Here is a 16,453-nt window from a genome sequence, read left to right as displayed (position 1 = left end):
ATTTTAAGGCTTGCCATTGTAGTTAAGTGGGGTCAGTGGGTGTTTTCTGGACATATTTCACATCAGCAGTCTTACCCATGATTGCATAGCCCATGATCCAGACTTAGAGACCATTTCGAAACTCAAGTAACCTTTGCAGTTCCTTTGAGTTCAATGGCCTATTAGGGTGTGACACCATAAATTTGCAATATTTAACTTTATGATATGAGCCACAATCATCTGTGAGGCCAGAAATTAAGGCTTGAAAGATTTCTCTCTAAGTGTAATAAATATTGTTTTCACATTCTAAATTGATTGGCAAATTTATTGAGATTTTTTTTCCCACTATATTCTCATTTTTGAGAAGCAACTACACCTTAGATTGTGGTTGGAAAGTTTAAAAGCTTTAAGGGGTACAAGTATATACATATACATACTTTCTTTGTCTTCAAGGATTTAGTGTGAAGAACTATTCAACTGCACAATAAAAAGGATTGCTCCACATCTGGTTTCCAATATGTGAATCTGTTAGCCTTTGTTTTTTTTTTTGCTTAGTTCTATATGTGGTATTTATAATCATTCCAAAGACAAGAACAATTCAGAGCCAGCTTGTAAGTATAGGTTACAAAAGAAAAGACTGTAGAAATTGAAGTTAAATTAACATCTTCATACTAACCATGTGTGGTTTCACAGGTATAGTTCTGTTACAACTGCCATCTCCACATTGCAAGGTGTTGTGTAAAGCGTGGGCAATGGCATAAATGGCAGAGTAAACAGAGAAAGAGAACGATGGGTCTGCATTAATGATATCTTCAGCAGTTAGGTTGTTGCAGTTTGAAATCTGGTTACATAATCTTCCTTGGTCAGGATTTCCATTTGAACAATGGCCTTTTGAAGAGTAGATGAAATCTCTAAAGCCAGGGATTGGCACTGCTGGTTCTGCAACTCCAACTACAGTTCCAATATTTCTGATTCCTTTTTCCATATGTATCCTTTTGTTTAAAGACCACCCATCACCTGCTATCCACACTTTGTTGGTGAAATTGTGTTTTATGGCTCCCTTAATAAGATCTTCAGCAGTCCATTCCAGTACAAAAGCAATAATCACATTCACCCCCCGTGACTCCAGCTGTCTGAACATTAGGGGATAATCTGTGTTTTCTTCAAGGCTTTTGGTGTATGCCAGGCAGATGTCAGTTTCTTTGATGATGTTGCTGAACAAATTCAAGGCATCTGTTCCATAGTCATCATCAGTATAAAGGAAAGACACCCAGTGCCAGTTGAATTCTTGCAAAATTTTGAAAAAAACTTCAAGAATATCTGTATTGGGGTGGACTGTTCTTAAAAAGGAAGGATAACTCTTTTTTTTTGATAAGGCAGAACTAGCGGCTCCATAGGACACCTGTTAAGAGAAGAATAAAGCAGATAACATTGTGCCTAAAAACATTGTATGACAGGATATTCACTACAATATGTAGCAGACAGTTTTTTATTTGTTAAAATATCATATTGGTTTACCATAGGTATTAGATTCGTCATGAAGAACGGGGCCACAGTTATTGCTTCTGTGCTTGTATAAGTTCCAACCACTGCTATCACCTTAGAGATATTCCTACTTGACTCCCCCCAAGGTTGGATGATGTTGTTAACAGAGATAAGTTTCAAAATGCTTGGAAAATTCTGTGTATCTGAGCAGTGGTCAAATATTTCATAGCCAAGGGATACATTTGGCAGCAAGTCTGTGGAGTTGTTGATTTGCTCCACAGAGAATCTCATGATCTGCAGTCTTCGGTAACTTGTTAGAATGAAAGGTTGACTGTGGAAAGAAACGGAAAAGTGTAAGTTCAAAAGTAGATTTTTTTTTTCCTGCACCGTAAGCTGCTGACCTTCAAAAGTTGTTGACCTTCAAATCTTGTTTGCATCTATATTTAGGTATTTGAAAGCCGTGTAAAACTAACACACAAACATATCTACAGTCATTGTTGCCACAAACTAGGCAATGACAGACGATGGTGATAGGGTCTGTGCACATTTGGTCCTGTGGAAGTAGAAATTAAGGCTGATGTTAACAGCAATACGTTTAAATATGCTAGGAAATTTCTGTCTGAGCAGTGGTCAAATATTTCATAGCCTAAATTGAGTAGTAATATTGTTTTTTTTTTTTTTTTTCTGGGCCATACTCGAAGCACAATTATGTTTCATGAATTTACTATGGGCTTTGCCTGTTTTGTAGTATTTGGAGTTAAATCCAGCTGTTTAGAGTGTAAAGTTTAATTCTAACAGTGACTCTTTTTCTTTCTAAGGTCAGGGGAGGAACAGACAAAATCATCTTTTTAAGGGTTTCAGTGTTAATATTTCACTTTTTTAAATTTTGTTTTCATCTTTTTAGTTTTTAACTTTTTTTGTACTACACTGAGATATTTATGGAAAGTTCACTTGTAATCACATTTTGCATTGTCATTAACTCATCAAATTATCATGATTGAATAATCATGATCATGAACTTCATTGCTTAGGACTTCATCTTTCTATAACACAAACTCTAAAACCATGGAGGTCCAGAAGAGTCACAGAAAAAATTTAAATCATACAATTTGAAAAGTGTTTTCTAATTGTACATGTTAAATTGAATTATTAAAGAGGAATTGTAAATAGTATTTATTAATTTATGATTAAATACTACAATTTGAAAATTTGTTTTCAAATCCAATTTTTTTTTCTTAGTTTTTACAGCACTAGTGGCTTGTTTTTTTGATAGTAGGCTGACACGAAAAGGGGTATGAGAGGGGGAGAGACATGCGGTAAAGGGCCACAGGTCAGATTCAAACCTGGGTCAGCCGCCTTGAGGACTAAGGCCTCAGTATATGGGTCGTGCGCGCCAACCGCTGCGTCACCTGGACGCCCCACAAATCCTGTTTCTAAATAGTGATTTAAAAACCATAATTCAAAAATCATATTCTAAATATATTTCTGAACCATTTTTTTTTTCAGTTTTTACAGCACTAGTGGCCTGACAGGAAAGGGGTTATGAGAAAGGGGGAGAGAGATGCAGGAAAAGACCACAGGTCGGAGTCGTAACCTGGTTCGCCCAAGTCGAGGACTAAGGCCTCCATACATTGGTCGTGTGCGCTAACCACTTCGCCACCAAAGCAAACCCCCTGAACCATACATTTTAAAAGCTAATTCCTTATCCCATTTCTATTTCCTTTTTTACTTTTCATTCCAAATTCTTTTTTGCAGCAGTATCTTTTTTTACCTTCTCCATTTACCATTTCTGTGACCCTTCTGGTCCCTGACCACACTGAAAACCAGTTAACCAATCACAATTGCTCCTGAGAATATTCACTGTCTATAGAGACATTGAATTATCTCAATAAAGTGCCTTGAGATTACTTTTTGTGAATTAGCACTACATGAACAAATTGATATTCCTTCTTAACAGTAAAAGTAAGTCTTGTATTATAACAAAAACAAGACAGTAATACACTATAATCACCAAATTCATGATAAGCAGTAACTTACTGTAAATCTGAGAACACTGAGAGTATAGCATAAAATAACAGTCTATTACTGGCAACCATACAGCCAGTATTTTACTGTAAATATACAAGACAATTTTACACAGTGTAAGTTTTACTTATGTTACTCCATGCTGTATATTGCATTTACCTCTTTAGTATTCCAAATAATACTACCATCTCTCTACCTCATTGTTGGAATGGTTTGGTCAGGCTTTTAATGACCTTTTGAAGTAATGGCCACTTCCCTGATGGAATGCTCTTTCAGCACACAATGGTGGGACTGTCAATAGAGACTGTCTCTTTGTAACTTCAGCCACGATTTTCACAAGGTCGTATGCTTTTATTTTTTGGATTGATATTGACATTTTTTAAGACAAAGATTTTCATCCAGGGATATTAGAACTATATCCTCCCTAAACAATATGCTTGCTACATATTCTCTTTATGTTTAATAATAATGAATCTATCAACCAAGTTTAGAAAACTCACTTTGAGCAGGTGAAGGCTTCTGGTCTTTGATGATTTGGAGATTTGCTGCTTAGATGAACATCAAAAAGTCCACCGATCAAGTAATCTCCATCCTGCCGAAACTCTGAGCCTCTAACAGGCCAAATGAAATGATGCAAGCAATTTTCAAATAGACACAAAAAGGCGAAAAACTGTTTTTTAATAATCATTTCTCCTTCCAAACGTCTAACGTTTAATTGTACTGCCTTTCCCTCTACCTTCACAAAGAGCTACTGGGGTTGCTGAGATATGCTGATCATACTAAAGAACTAGACATGAATGATCACGCGCAAATGCACAGCTAATGACACGAGGACAATTTACAAATCAGCATGCAAAAATTATATAATCAGTTTGTGTCAAGCTACTTGTTATGTAAGCAACTAATTTGTGAAATGATGTCTGTTGAGTCTGTCTATTAAATTTTGTTTTGATTTAGTCAAAAAGTATAACAACAAAATAAATAAAATAATTTACCACCTGACAATTCATTTATTTTTCCTTTTTGCATAGTTAGTTTCTCTGGTTTACTGCTTCATCATCCAGCGTTGTCCTATGTCTAGATTAAGCTATTCTTGTAACCATATTGCCATTAACTATGTTTGCTCACTTTAGAATTTTTTCCATTGCCATATAACCATGGTCCAGTACTTCTCATTTGCCTGTGTTTTTCATCAAGACAAAGGTTTTTACATTGTCATTGCTGCCTTTACCTGTTTGCTCTCTTTCGTCTGTGTATGAGGTTATTCTGGAAAAAAATCCACTAATCCACTTTTTGCCCCAACTCCCTCAGGGCAACAAATCTAATCACCTATGAAAAATGGCAGCTGGTGATTACTGCCTGTTTAAAAGCTGTGGTTTGTCTCTGTTGTCATATGCAGTACAGGTTTAGGGCATGCCACAATGACAAAATAAAATTGGCCGGTAACATTTTCTCTTACCAGTAGGAGTAACATTATCAATTAATATTGTATTTTTTTTACCTTTTAAATTGGAATGGCTTTAAATTGATATAAATCTTAAAGGCACAGTTTTACTTTCATCTAGTGGTGCACTAAATGAATGACAAACAACACACTGGTGCCTCAAAGTCACAAAAGCTGCAGAGTGACATTCTATTCCTTTTGAATGGAGTAGACACATAAACCACTGTTATCGATATAAAATTTGAACAATGAAACAATGAAACACAAAACATTTATCTGAAAACAGGGCTAAAACAAGCCTACACTCACAAACTGGTATGACTTATGCAAAAGATAATATGAGCTGGTAAATGTTGCCTCAGAGCTCATTTAGTGTAGATAGCAAAAAAATCTGCCAGGTGGGGGTGAGGGACCGGACTACTTGCTGGTGAGCACTCCATAACCATTAACTAAAGATATTGTATAATTGAGTTATATTGTGTATAGTTTGATTGTTGGATGTATGGTGTCCCTGAGTGTCCTGAAATGCACTCTAAATAAAATGTGTTATTATTGTCATTAAACTTCACTGTGATATTTATTACCTTACCTGTCCAGCAGAAAGCCTGCAAACCTACATCTGTTTTGAAAACTCTACTCCCGCATAAATTCTCTCTCATTTTCTTCCAGTTATTACTTCTTTTTTATATTTGGTTTGTTTGTCTTACATCCCACTGGACAAAGAGTGCTGTTGTTTGTTTTAAACTCCTCAGCCACTGAGTACACATTTTCAAATATAAGTTAAATGTATAAGGCTTACAAGTTTCTCCCCTTAAGTTTGTCCCCTTTTGGGGACATACTTGTAAACTTCTAAACTTGTAAGCCAAACTAATATGATTAAATATGGTGATGCAATATGGCATCTCCCATTATATTTATAAACAACTTATTCTAAGCTATTAGAACACCTTATGTTTTCATATTAGATTGTTTTTATATTAGATAATTTTTTTAATCTTAGATTATTTTTCAGGATGAGCATTAGTTAAAGCAATACTTGACTTTTGTGAATAAAAAGAGACATTTCTTACACATTGTCCCTTTAATTAAATTAACATTGTAATGTGATACTTAACTTGTAAAGTGCCTTGAAATGGCATTTGTTTAGAAATAGAAATATGGAAATAAATGAAACTGAACAATATCAGTTAATCATATTATTTATGCTACAAAGCAATTAAAAAAGATAAAAGAGTAAACTCAATGAAAGCACTTTAATATTTATTGAAATATGGTTTATTAATTGTTTATGTCTTCATCTGTATAAAATGCATAATTTTATGAATTAATAAGCTAATAGTATTAGTAAGAAATTAAAATGACTGAAAGTAAAGGAGTAAAATGCATAGAATTACAAATTAATTACAGCGCAAAACGTTTATTCAAACTTGCCTGGACTAGAAAGCCTATTTAATATTTACATGCCTTATTATATGCTGTTTCATATTCTCTCATATGATACCACTAACTATTAATCAATATATGTTCACCTATAACGACCCCTACATAAACCTACACACCCATACATTTTCATACATACTGTACATACACAAATTATTGTAAAAAGTTTCAAAATCCAGTTTGAAAAACTATATTACAATGATGAGCCTTTATAAAGATGTTACAAATGATTAAATTGATCAGAAAGTAAAAGTGGGCTTCAAAAAGAAATAAATTATAGTCTGCTCTACTATATACTAAAGATATCCATGATCACAGCCAGAGGATATGCTATTCCAGAGAAGTTTTCTTTTTTTCATCTAGCATTATATACATATGTTGAAAAAATTGTTGGTGACCTTATTTTAATATTTTAAAAAAAAAAATAATATATTAAAATTCCATCAAAATTAACCAATTCCTTCTAAATAAAAATAATTTTTAAAAAATCATAGGAAAAAGGCCTGGACAAAACTGATGGTAACCCCAGAAGACAGGAAATAATGTGAATAAAGCAATTTTTCAAAACGAAGTGTTTCCACAAATTAGCATCACAGGTGTCTACAATCTTGTAATCAGTCAGTGGGCCTATATATAGGGCTACAGGTAGTAACTGAGCTTTTTGGTGATATGGTGTGTACCACACTCAATATGGATCAGAGAAGGCAAAGGGTTGATGTTCCTGTGACAACAAAATTCAGAAATTTTTGATCCATGAGACTGTAGCAAACTTCCCTGGATGTGGCTGAAGGAGGGAAATTTAAGACAAATCAAAGTCATGAATTACATGAATAGTGAAAGAAGAGCCAAGACAAACTTCTAGAGTTGAACTTTAGGTTTGAGGAACATCAGTGTCAGATCCTACCATCCATTGTTGTATGAGCAAAAGTGGTCCTAATGGGAGATGATCAAGGAGGAAACAATTGATAGAAACAAATGATAAAAAAGCTAATTTGGATCTCGAGAGTATGAAAGGATTCTAGAGAGAAATGTGCTGTCCAGTGTCAGAAAGCTTGGTCTAAGTTACAGGTCATCTCTTGCGATGTGGTCTTGCAGCACAATAATGACCCAAATCAAATGTCATTTGAATTTCCCAGCAACAGCAAAATAAAGAAACTAAATACATCAGAGTTCTGCCTACTCCATATTGCTACACTTTGCACATTTTGTTTATTGAAAGCATAGAGGGTTAAGGTCCTAAAACATCCCTGGGGAAATTCATTTGGACTGTTAGAAAAAAACTGCATAGAGCTTAATTTAAAAGCTAATTAGTTCCAGAGCACCACTCAAAATGACTTAATTCCACCAGAGAGGAGAGCTTTGCATCTCATATTTTGGTTCACATGGATAGATCTAAATCATGAGGTTTACATGAAGTTTCAATGTAACAGGTCTGATATAAAATCACATCTTTACTTATCGTTTACCAGTACAGTAAATGAAAATTAAATAAATTAGTTAAAAAATAAACTGTGCAAGAGATCCCTGCTTTATTTTATTCACCATAATTAATTTTCTTTTTTGTTATTTATCTATGTTTAACTTTAGTAACTTACATTTTTTGTAAGTTACAGGTGTAAGATGAATGGTTAAGCAGATGGGTAGTGGCATATATGATCCAGATTATGACCAACAGCAGAAGGCAGAACGTTATTGATTTGGCCTCATTGTAATTCTTTGGAAAATCTTTTCCCATGTAAGAGAAAACAAAACAAAAGAAACACAATATTGAAAATAAAATCAGAAAACCAGACAAAGCTTCAAAACTTTGATTACAACACAGTGTGATTGTTTTTGACTCTGGATGTGTAATATTACCAGGTGTTGGGGGGGCAGAGGAATAACCATGAATTAGTAAAATTGTTTGAATGACAAATACTACAATGATGAACAACCACTGCCCTTGGTATTTCATCCACCAGCTGAGGAGGATGGGATACTTAAATGCTATTTTGAATACATAAACAATTTGAAATGAACGTACTAAAAAACATGCAATACATATAGTGAAAAAGAGGAAAAATGGGAAATATTTCAAAACACAGGAAGCAGCTGTGGGCTTACCAAAGTTAAAGAACACGCTAATGCAGGACAGACTCAGACATGCTAAAATAAGAAAGCACATCGGACCTCCAGCAGATTTGACAACAGGTGACTTGTAATTGTGTAGAAAGAGAACAGAGACAGCTGCAGCAAGGGCCACAAAAATGAAAGCTCCAAGAATGATCACCACAGCTTCACCACTTGAATAAGGTGTGTATTCCACATGCCGCAGATGGCATGTAGTACTTCCTTCGTCAGACCACTCTGTGTCCTTACAGCTGATGCAGTCGGAATGATTCCCTGTTACACAGAAGACATAGACAGTTAATTTGCAAAGTTAGCTAAAACAAGAAATCTGTGTAGACTTGCATGTTCGAATAATTATAGGCCTGTGATACATATATAAAGAAAACCATATTTTAATTATATTGTAAGGCCAGTTTTCTGTTTTAATGCAAAACAAAGATTTAAACAAGCTAACATATATTTCATATATAAAAACTGACAACTGGATGGATATGCAGATATCTATATAGGATTGCATGTTCTGATAAAGTGACGTTAAAAGTTTAATCCTTGATACATGAGATCCACCATATTGTAAACTTGATGATTTTCTGTTTTAATGCGTTAAACAGACTCAAACATGTAAGTATATATTTCATTCATAATAGCTAATAAACTGGATGCAAAACAAATATTGGCATCACCGCATTTATGCACTGTAATTATTTTTTACCTGTATTAACGATATAAGTTCCTGGTTGACAAATAGTACAACTGAAGCAGCATTTGTGAGTTCCTTCTTGTCTTTTTACAAACCCTTCAGAACATTCTTGGGAACAAATGGATACAGGCACCTGTGCAAGTCATGTGTCAAGCAGAGAAATAAAAGTGAGTAAAAATTGCATATCTAAGATAGAAAAAGTTACACACGTAATAACACAAGTTTTTCAAAAACTGTCCATTTTTGGTAAGTATGTAAAACAAATGATTTTTTTTTTTTACTTCATACATCAGGAGATAACAAAACTAGCCACTTGCCTAAAGTTACCCCAATCTACTATTGAGTCCAATACCTAAAGAAATACTATTACACTTAATAAATAGGCTTACTGTAAAGGATTATTTTTTCTCTAATTTCAGTATGAGATTTTGCTACTGCAAAAAGAGGAATATATGTTGACATTGGGGATAGTGTATGGAGTAGTAAGGATTTTAATATACCCCTATAAGAATTGTTCCTTTAATAAGCTCACTGTGGCTAATATTAATTTTTTTTTGTAGTTTTAATGTGTGTATACTTCCATCCAGACAGAGGAAAAACAAATTGATATTGATTTTTTTTTATTTTTAATCAATTAAAATTACCTCCCCATTGTCATGCCACTTGATTTTGCTCTTGTTGATGAAGAACTGCACTGATGGAGGGAAACTGTAAAAGCCAACTTCCTCTGCTTCACCGCTTTGGTTCCAGCAAACTATTGAATATGAGCCATACTTTGGGTCACCATTCTCATCAAACTGAACCGTCTGGTTTAGAAGAGTGAAATTTGATCTCCTTAGCTCTGTTAGAATCTATAGTTTAAAAAAACAAAAAACAGAATACTTGTAAAGATAATATTTTGCATGTGTTCTAAATCACTGGTTGATTGAGATATGTACACTAAACAGGATAGATTCAAATTAAGGGTAATTATCTTAGACACAATCCAATTCTACCCTCTGGGTGCAATAACTGTGGGTGTGTTTATGCTCTACAGTTTCCTTTTTTTTAAACAGGCAGGAAGCAACTTCTGTATTAGCAACATGGTAGTCTAAACACGGTTCCTACCCTTTGCTTAATGTATCACTTTCACGTGTTAAGATTTGAACTTAAATTGAACTGTTGCTCCCCTGTCTTCTGGTGGTAGAGCCTGATTTTATTCATTTTTTTATTGGAGTGACTAGGCAGGGTCGGTCCCTGCCCTAAGGGATGGACAAAGACTGAGGGGCACCAATATCAGTTCAGGGTCGATCTACACCAACAATATTCCCCAAAGTTGCCATGTCGATAAGTTAGCCCAAGTGAGGTTCACTGATAAAAAAGACAACTTTGGGAATTGAATCTTGAGATACTGAAGGATCTCAAGGCAATGAGGCAACAAGGAAACTTGGAGAGTTGAGTCTTGAGATCCTCTATAGAATTTAAACTGAATAATAAAAATAATAACGATGAAGCATATTCATGTGTTTCAAAGATATAAGAGCATTGCATAGAAATAGACAAAACCAAGTATGTTGATGCTGTTTTTATTACTTTTATACCCATGGTTCTTTTGATGTTTTTGTTTGCCCTGTTTTGCCAATATAGCTTTAGGAATTGATGGCTCAGGGCTAGATAATAGCCCAACAGATTTGCATTTATGGTCAGACCATTTTGGTTGTCGCCACAAGGTTCCGGCGAAAATAAGACAACAGACAACCAGTGTAAACATCAAAAAAGCTTCTAGAGAAGCAGGTATCCCTTAGATATCCATGTGTGTGGAAGGCAAACTTATGCTGATTACACAACACTATTCAGGGTGGTATATATCTGTAGTTGCAGATTAGTATTTAGTATTGCCGTTTATCCATGAACATCTGAACCAAACTCATATAGTATGTGTGCATGGGCAGGTTGTGTATAAAGGATTTAGAAAGCTTCTTCAGAATGAAAAGATGCAGGTGTGAGTGGTACCAGCCTTGCCTTACAGGGCCCAGGATCGGCAAAGATAAGACATGAGCCCCAGATATCCAAAGGCACCCCAGATCACTGGACCACAAGTAGGGCAAGCATAAGGATAGCCACACACACAAAAGAAGGGCAGACAAAAATAGCAGGAACCCAACCCCCCAGGGGGGCCTAAGGGGCCTGGCCCCAGTTGTTATAGTGCCGAGGTCCAACAGGTTGTTGCAGTGAGCCCATATGCTCTGCTGGCGGCTGGCCACACCCAAGGTGGACCTGGATGAGAGGTCCGGGGGCACACCACCCCCTAATTGGCCCAGCAGTCACCAGGACAGCGGCCATCGAATTACTCAACTCGCACCTGGAGATCCATCAGCATGCCAGCAGACACAGGCACCTCTCATCAGTGGGGAACATATGAAAGGGCAGGAGACAGGCCCTTCTCATACTTTGGGCCTAGGGTGTTTCAGTATGTGGAAGGGGAGCCAAAATCTCAAACTGACAAGCAGACAAAGACACACACACAATCCCACCTTTACACCCATATGGACATATACAAATACTCAACTGAGATGCACACAGGGGTACACACTAAACATATTCTTACTTCCTCATACATACACTATCCTCCCAGGTCTAGGAGCCAATCCTCCTGGGGAGGAAAAGCCCACAGACCAAGGAGGAGAGCCCCAGACTTCTCAGTGTGGGAAGGCAGCTTGAGTTCTAAAAAGGGCTGGGACCTGGTACCACCCAAGGGAGGAAAGCAGCAGTGTTGCCCAAGCCTAGCTCCAAACACAGTACTTTTTACACATTATATTTTATTGAAAGATTTGAATTACAACCAATATTTGAGCCAAGCATTCATTCTGGCGTTTTTATGGGTCAAAAGCCAGATTTTGAGAACCTGTATTCTTTTTTTACGGTACGTGTTCCAGGTTTGCCAATATAGCTCTGGCAGTCATTGTCCTAGAGCTAGACAATAGCTAATCATATTTGCTCTCTCTGGCAGATTATTATAGTTGTTGCCATTGAGTTCCAAAGGGTCCTTGTGTATGAAACTTTATTGGGAATCATTTAGGAAGTAAAACTGTATAAAACAGACACTGAGACGGAGAAGGGGGGAGAAAGAAAGGGGATATGAACTAAGGGGATAGAGAAAGAGATAGGGACAGGATAGATCGTTGAAAGGAAAGAAGATAAAACTAAACAGCAAAAAAAGACAACACAGAAGATATACAGTAATTCCTAGAAGTCTGCTTCCACATCTGAATGAGATGAAAGGGCAGAAAACAGACAACATAACAACAGCAAAAAGAAGACAACAGACAACCAAAGTTAAAATAAAAATGCTTCCAGAGCAGTGGGTATCCTTAGATATCCATGTGAGTGGAAGGCAAAACCTTTGTCCATAATCTACTATAGCTAAACCCCTGTGTTATGTATATATGAGTATCATCATGTATGAAAGATTTACCAAGCTTCTTCAGAAGGACAATATGCTCAATGGCCAGTGTGGGTGGCCCAAAGCTTGCCCTACAGGAACCAGGACTGATAAAGAAGTGACCCTTTACTACTTTACTACACTAGATATTTGCTAAATATTTCGTTAGTGTAAAATACTTCTGGTACTTATCTTTCAAGTTTGCTTTTATTCTTTAGAGTGTTACCTTTCAAAGTTGTCTTAACCTTGATATTTTATTTAGTTTTGTATTTGATTGCACAGCTTTATCTTGCATTTGATTTTGCAGCCATCACATGTGCATGCATTTTGAAGTTGTTGGTCATATTATGTAATATTGTAATTGTATACATCAAAACTATATTCTTTCTTCAGGTTGTTGCCTTTAAAAACTATTTGTGTGAGCATTTTAAATATACAATGAATAGTTATGAAATAATTATTTATTTTTGGGAAGAATGAAAGCTCATCGGGAGTGGACAGCAAAGTAGCATTTTGGCCTTTACAGCTAGCCCTGGCACTAAACAGTGGATCCCTATATTAATTCGGACAATGAAGATACTTTAAATGTGCACAACTACACATATGATTGACCACAGCGCTATAACTATATGCTTCTTGCACATCAGCTCACAATAGCCTGATTCTCAGATGCAACCTGACTGCTCACACAAGTTTTAAAAACAAATCAAGATTTAACACTAATTTGTTTAGAGTGACCTTTGAGTATACTATCTAAACGTTAGTAAACTTTTCAGTCCATCTTTCTTTTTCTTTAGTCAATTATTTTCTTTTTCTTTAATCAATCAGCTTTTTATATAATTGTCTTATTTTAATTATTCATTTTTATTCTCTTGAAATATTTGTGTTGCCTCTATTCCAGAGCAATTTGCTTTCCTGTTTCTCTAATGTAGAGCAAATGTAAATGCTCTTGCCAATAAAATGTGCTATATAAAAAAAAAAAAAAAACTTGCCTTGCCATGTCTTTAACCTCATATTCAAAACTGTCTTATTTTCATTTATATTTAGTTTGACAGGCCTGTTTCAAAAACAATTATCTAGACAAGATTTAGATTAGAATCTACATCTACATGGTGATGTGACTATTTGTTAACCCCGACCTTAATAGATATTTTTTGGCAAATACTGTAGGTTGCCTTACTGTTTTTGTCATCAGAAAAATGTTTCTAGATGCCACTCTGTAGCCAGTCAGACTACATCAGAGTACACTTTATGTCTTTTTTAGTTTTCAGCCACTGACTTCATATAAAGGGCATTCCACAAACCCCTAAACCTCCTATGTTCATGTTAAAGGCAGTGTACAATATACAACTCAGATATCATGTAATATTTGCATGTCAAATAAGCGCTACTACCTAAGCTGCTGCACCCCTCCTTTAATCCATGCTTTCATTCAGTGGAGTAGAAGAGGAGGGGCTTGTTTGTGCATGTATCTGCGGCACAAAGTAAAAACAAATGAGCAACCAATAAACTGTGAGTTGTTTTCCCGTTGTTGCTGCTAAGGATCCATTAAATAGCTTTGTTTTGTCTTTGATTCTCCTGAACCAATAAGGTAGTCTCCATGCTGGTGAACTAATAAATGGCTCAAAGCAATACAATTTTTGGAATCACCAACGTCATTCTGAGCGATAACTTATTAGCTATTGTTTAAAAATTACTTAAACTAAAATTGTACCCACACAGAAGGAATGATGTTCTGTAAATTAACTCACTGGTTTTAGAGGCATATAAAAAAACACCTTAAATAAGTTAATCACCCTCTATTAAAATCAGGGGTATTTTGCAGCTTTTGCTCAAATTAACTATGATATATACAATTTCTGCAAAATTACATTTTCAAATTATTTCTCTTTTTTCTGATAAGAAAAAAACTAATGAAACAAACAAAATGTTGTGTTTTCTGTATATTTAAGAAATGTAAGAAATAGATTATTCCTAAGGGACCATGGAATTGCATAAAAGATAATAAACTTACCATGTGTGGGTGCACCTTCACATTGCTGTTACACTTGCCTGCTCCACATTGCAAGACAGAATGTAAAGCATGGGCAATGGCATACACAGCAGAGTAAACAGAGAAGGAGAAGGATGGGTCTGCATGGATGATATCTTCAGCTGTCACATTGGTGCAGTTGCAGACTTGCTCACAGAACTTTCCCTTATCCTTCTCCATACCTTCCTGCTGATGCAGAGCTTTAAAAGAATGGATGAAATCCCTGAAACCTGGTATTGCTAATATTGGCTCAGCAATCCCAATAACAGTTCCAATATTTCTGATCCCATTTTCTTTCGGAAGCGTTTTGTGTAAGGACCAAGCATCAACGGCTATCCAAACTTTGTTGGTGATGTTGTACTTTATAGCGGCCTTAATGAGATCTTCAGCAGTCCATTCTGGTGCAAAAACAATGATGACATTTACCTTAAGTGAGATTAGTGTTTGAAAAATATTTAGATAATTTGTGTACGTATTAAGGCCTTTAGTGTATGCCAGACAGATCTCAGTATCCTCAATGCTTTTGATAAACAAGTCCCGACCATCTCTGCCATAATCATCGTCAATGTGTAAGAATGAAACCCAGCGCCAGTTGAATTCCTTCAAAATCATCAAGACAACTTTTATAACATCTTTGTTTGGATGTATAGTTCTAAAAAATGATGGAAAATTATATTTTTTTGAAAAGACAGAACTAGAAGCTCCATAACTGATCTGTGAATGAGAAATCGACATTGTTTTTATTAAAACATTACTTTCTCAAAATGTTGAAAAAAACCATCAAAACTATTAAATAATGTTAAAACAATTCAGCTAAGTCCAGTTGAAATATTTACCAGAGGAATAAGATCAGTCATGAAAAGTGGAGCAAAATTCAGAGTTGCTGTGCTTGTATAAGTGCCCACTAGTGCAATCACTTTGGACGTTTCTGTCAGTGATTTATTCCAAGGTTTGATGGAACCATTAACAGAGATAAGGTTGAAAATACTGGGGAAATTATGAGTATCTGAGCAGTGGTCATACATTTCATAGCCAAGTGTTACACTGGGTAACAGATTAGTTGAGTTATTTATTTCCTCTACAGAGAATCTCATCACCTGAAATCTCCGATAACTTGATAAAGTAAAAGGTTGACTGTGAATAGAAAAAAGGACAAGGAAAAAGTTATTTATATGTAGGTTCCTGTGATGTCTGCATATTACAAATGTTGCAATTTTTACTGTGAAAAGAACAGTGAATATAGTATTCAAGTAATTCAGATTCATTCCCTCCTTTTTGTTTTTGGAAGCTAAATCTATTAGGGAAACAAATCATGTATGGTATTTTGCAACTGCTAAATAAAGAAAAAGTTGCTAGTCATGGTAAAATAACCAACCTTGAACAAGTAATAACCTCTGGTCTGTCCGGAGAAAGATTGTCACTGACTTGATGAATGTCAAAAAGTCCACCAATCAAAAAATCTCCTTCCAAAATAAACTCTGAGGCAGGAGCTGATTCAGTGAGGGCATGTACCGGTAGTAGATATCCCAACAGGAACACAGGAGCAAGAATCTTATACATTGCCATACGTTTTTACTGCCTGTCTATGGTGACCTCTTACAAACTTATTCTTGCCTTTGCACCAGAGGTTTGACTGTAATGCCAGCAAAAATTTAAGAAAAAGGAGTAGTAATGAATATATTACTGTCTTATTTGAATAATTTTCAAATAAGCATGCAAAATGTATGCAGCTGTCAAATACTTGGTTGACAAATAACTCATTGTCTGTATATATATATATATATATATATATATATATATATATATATATATATATAT

At 35.5% G+C, this 16,453-nt stretch overlaps 2 protein-coding genes across 2 annotated transcripts in view; both read right to left on the bottom strand.

The window, feature by feature from the left end:
* The window catches only part of LOC107086647 (taste receptor type 1 member 1-like), a 9,113-nt gene extending 4,479 nt beyond the window's left edge, over window positions 1-4,634 (bottom strand). Inside the window, exons 1-4 of the mRNA XM_015377737.1 lie at window positions 4,618-4,634; window positions 3,990-4,100; window positions 1,498-1,795; window positions 656-1,381 (exon numbers count right to left, since the gene is read on the bottom strand). Of these exons, the coding sequence (XP_015233223.1) occupies window positions 656-1,381; window positions 1,498-1,795; window positions 3,990-4,100; window positions 4,618-4,634 (1,152 nt within the window). The remainder of the gene's footprint in view (window positions 1-655; window positions 1,382-1,497; window positions 1,796-3,989; window positions 4,101-4,617) is intronic.
* A 2,378-nt stretch (window positions 4,635-7,012) lies between these two features.
* On the bottom strand, window positions 7,013-16,201 carry LOC107086646 (taste receptor type 1 member 1-like). The gene is made up of 7 exons (XM_015377736.1): window positions 16,011-16,201; window positions 15,472-15,769; window positions 14,618-15,349; window positions 9,827-10,033; window positions 9,195-9,315; window positions 7,969-8,755; window positions 7,013-7,094 (listed from the first exon to the last, which is right to left on the bottom strand). The coding sequence occupies exons 1-7, from the start codon at window positions 16,199-16,201 to the stop codon at window positions 7,013-7,015; spliced, it is 2,418 nt and encodes an 805-aa protein (XP_015233222.1).
* Window positions 16,202-16,453: the final 252 nt, after the last annotated feature.

This window comes from Cyprinodon variegatus, unplaced genomic scaffold (assembly GCF_000732505.1).
Source record: "Cyprinodon variegatus isolate N-32 unplaced genomic scaffold, C_variegatus-1.0 Scaffold158, whole genome shotgun sequence".
Classification (NCBI taxonomy): Eukaryota; Metazoa; Chordata; class Actinopteri; order Cyprinodontiformes; family Cyprinodontidae; genus Cyprinodon; species Cyprinodon variegatus.
This window is presented reverse-complemented; position numbering and strand designations above follow the sequence as displayed.

Coding starts and splice junctions, on each gene's coding strand:
- LOC107086646 (XM_015377736.1), bottom strand. CDS start 16,201: ATGGCAATGTATAAGATTCTTGCTCCTGTGTTCCTGTTGGGATATCTA. Junction 15,350..15,471: donor TGACTGATCTTATTCCTCTG/GTAAATATTTCA, acceptor TCTCATTCACAG/ATCAGTTATGGAGCTTCTAG. Junction 9,316..9,826: donor AGTGGCATGACAATGGGGAG/GTAATTTTAATT, acceptor TGACTTGCACAG/GTGCCTGTATCCATTTGTTC.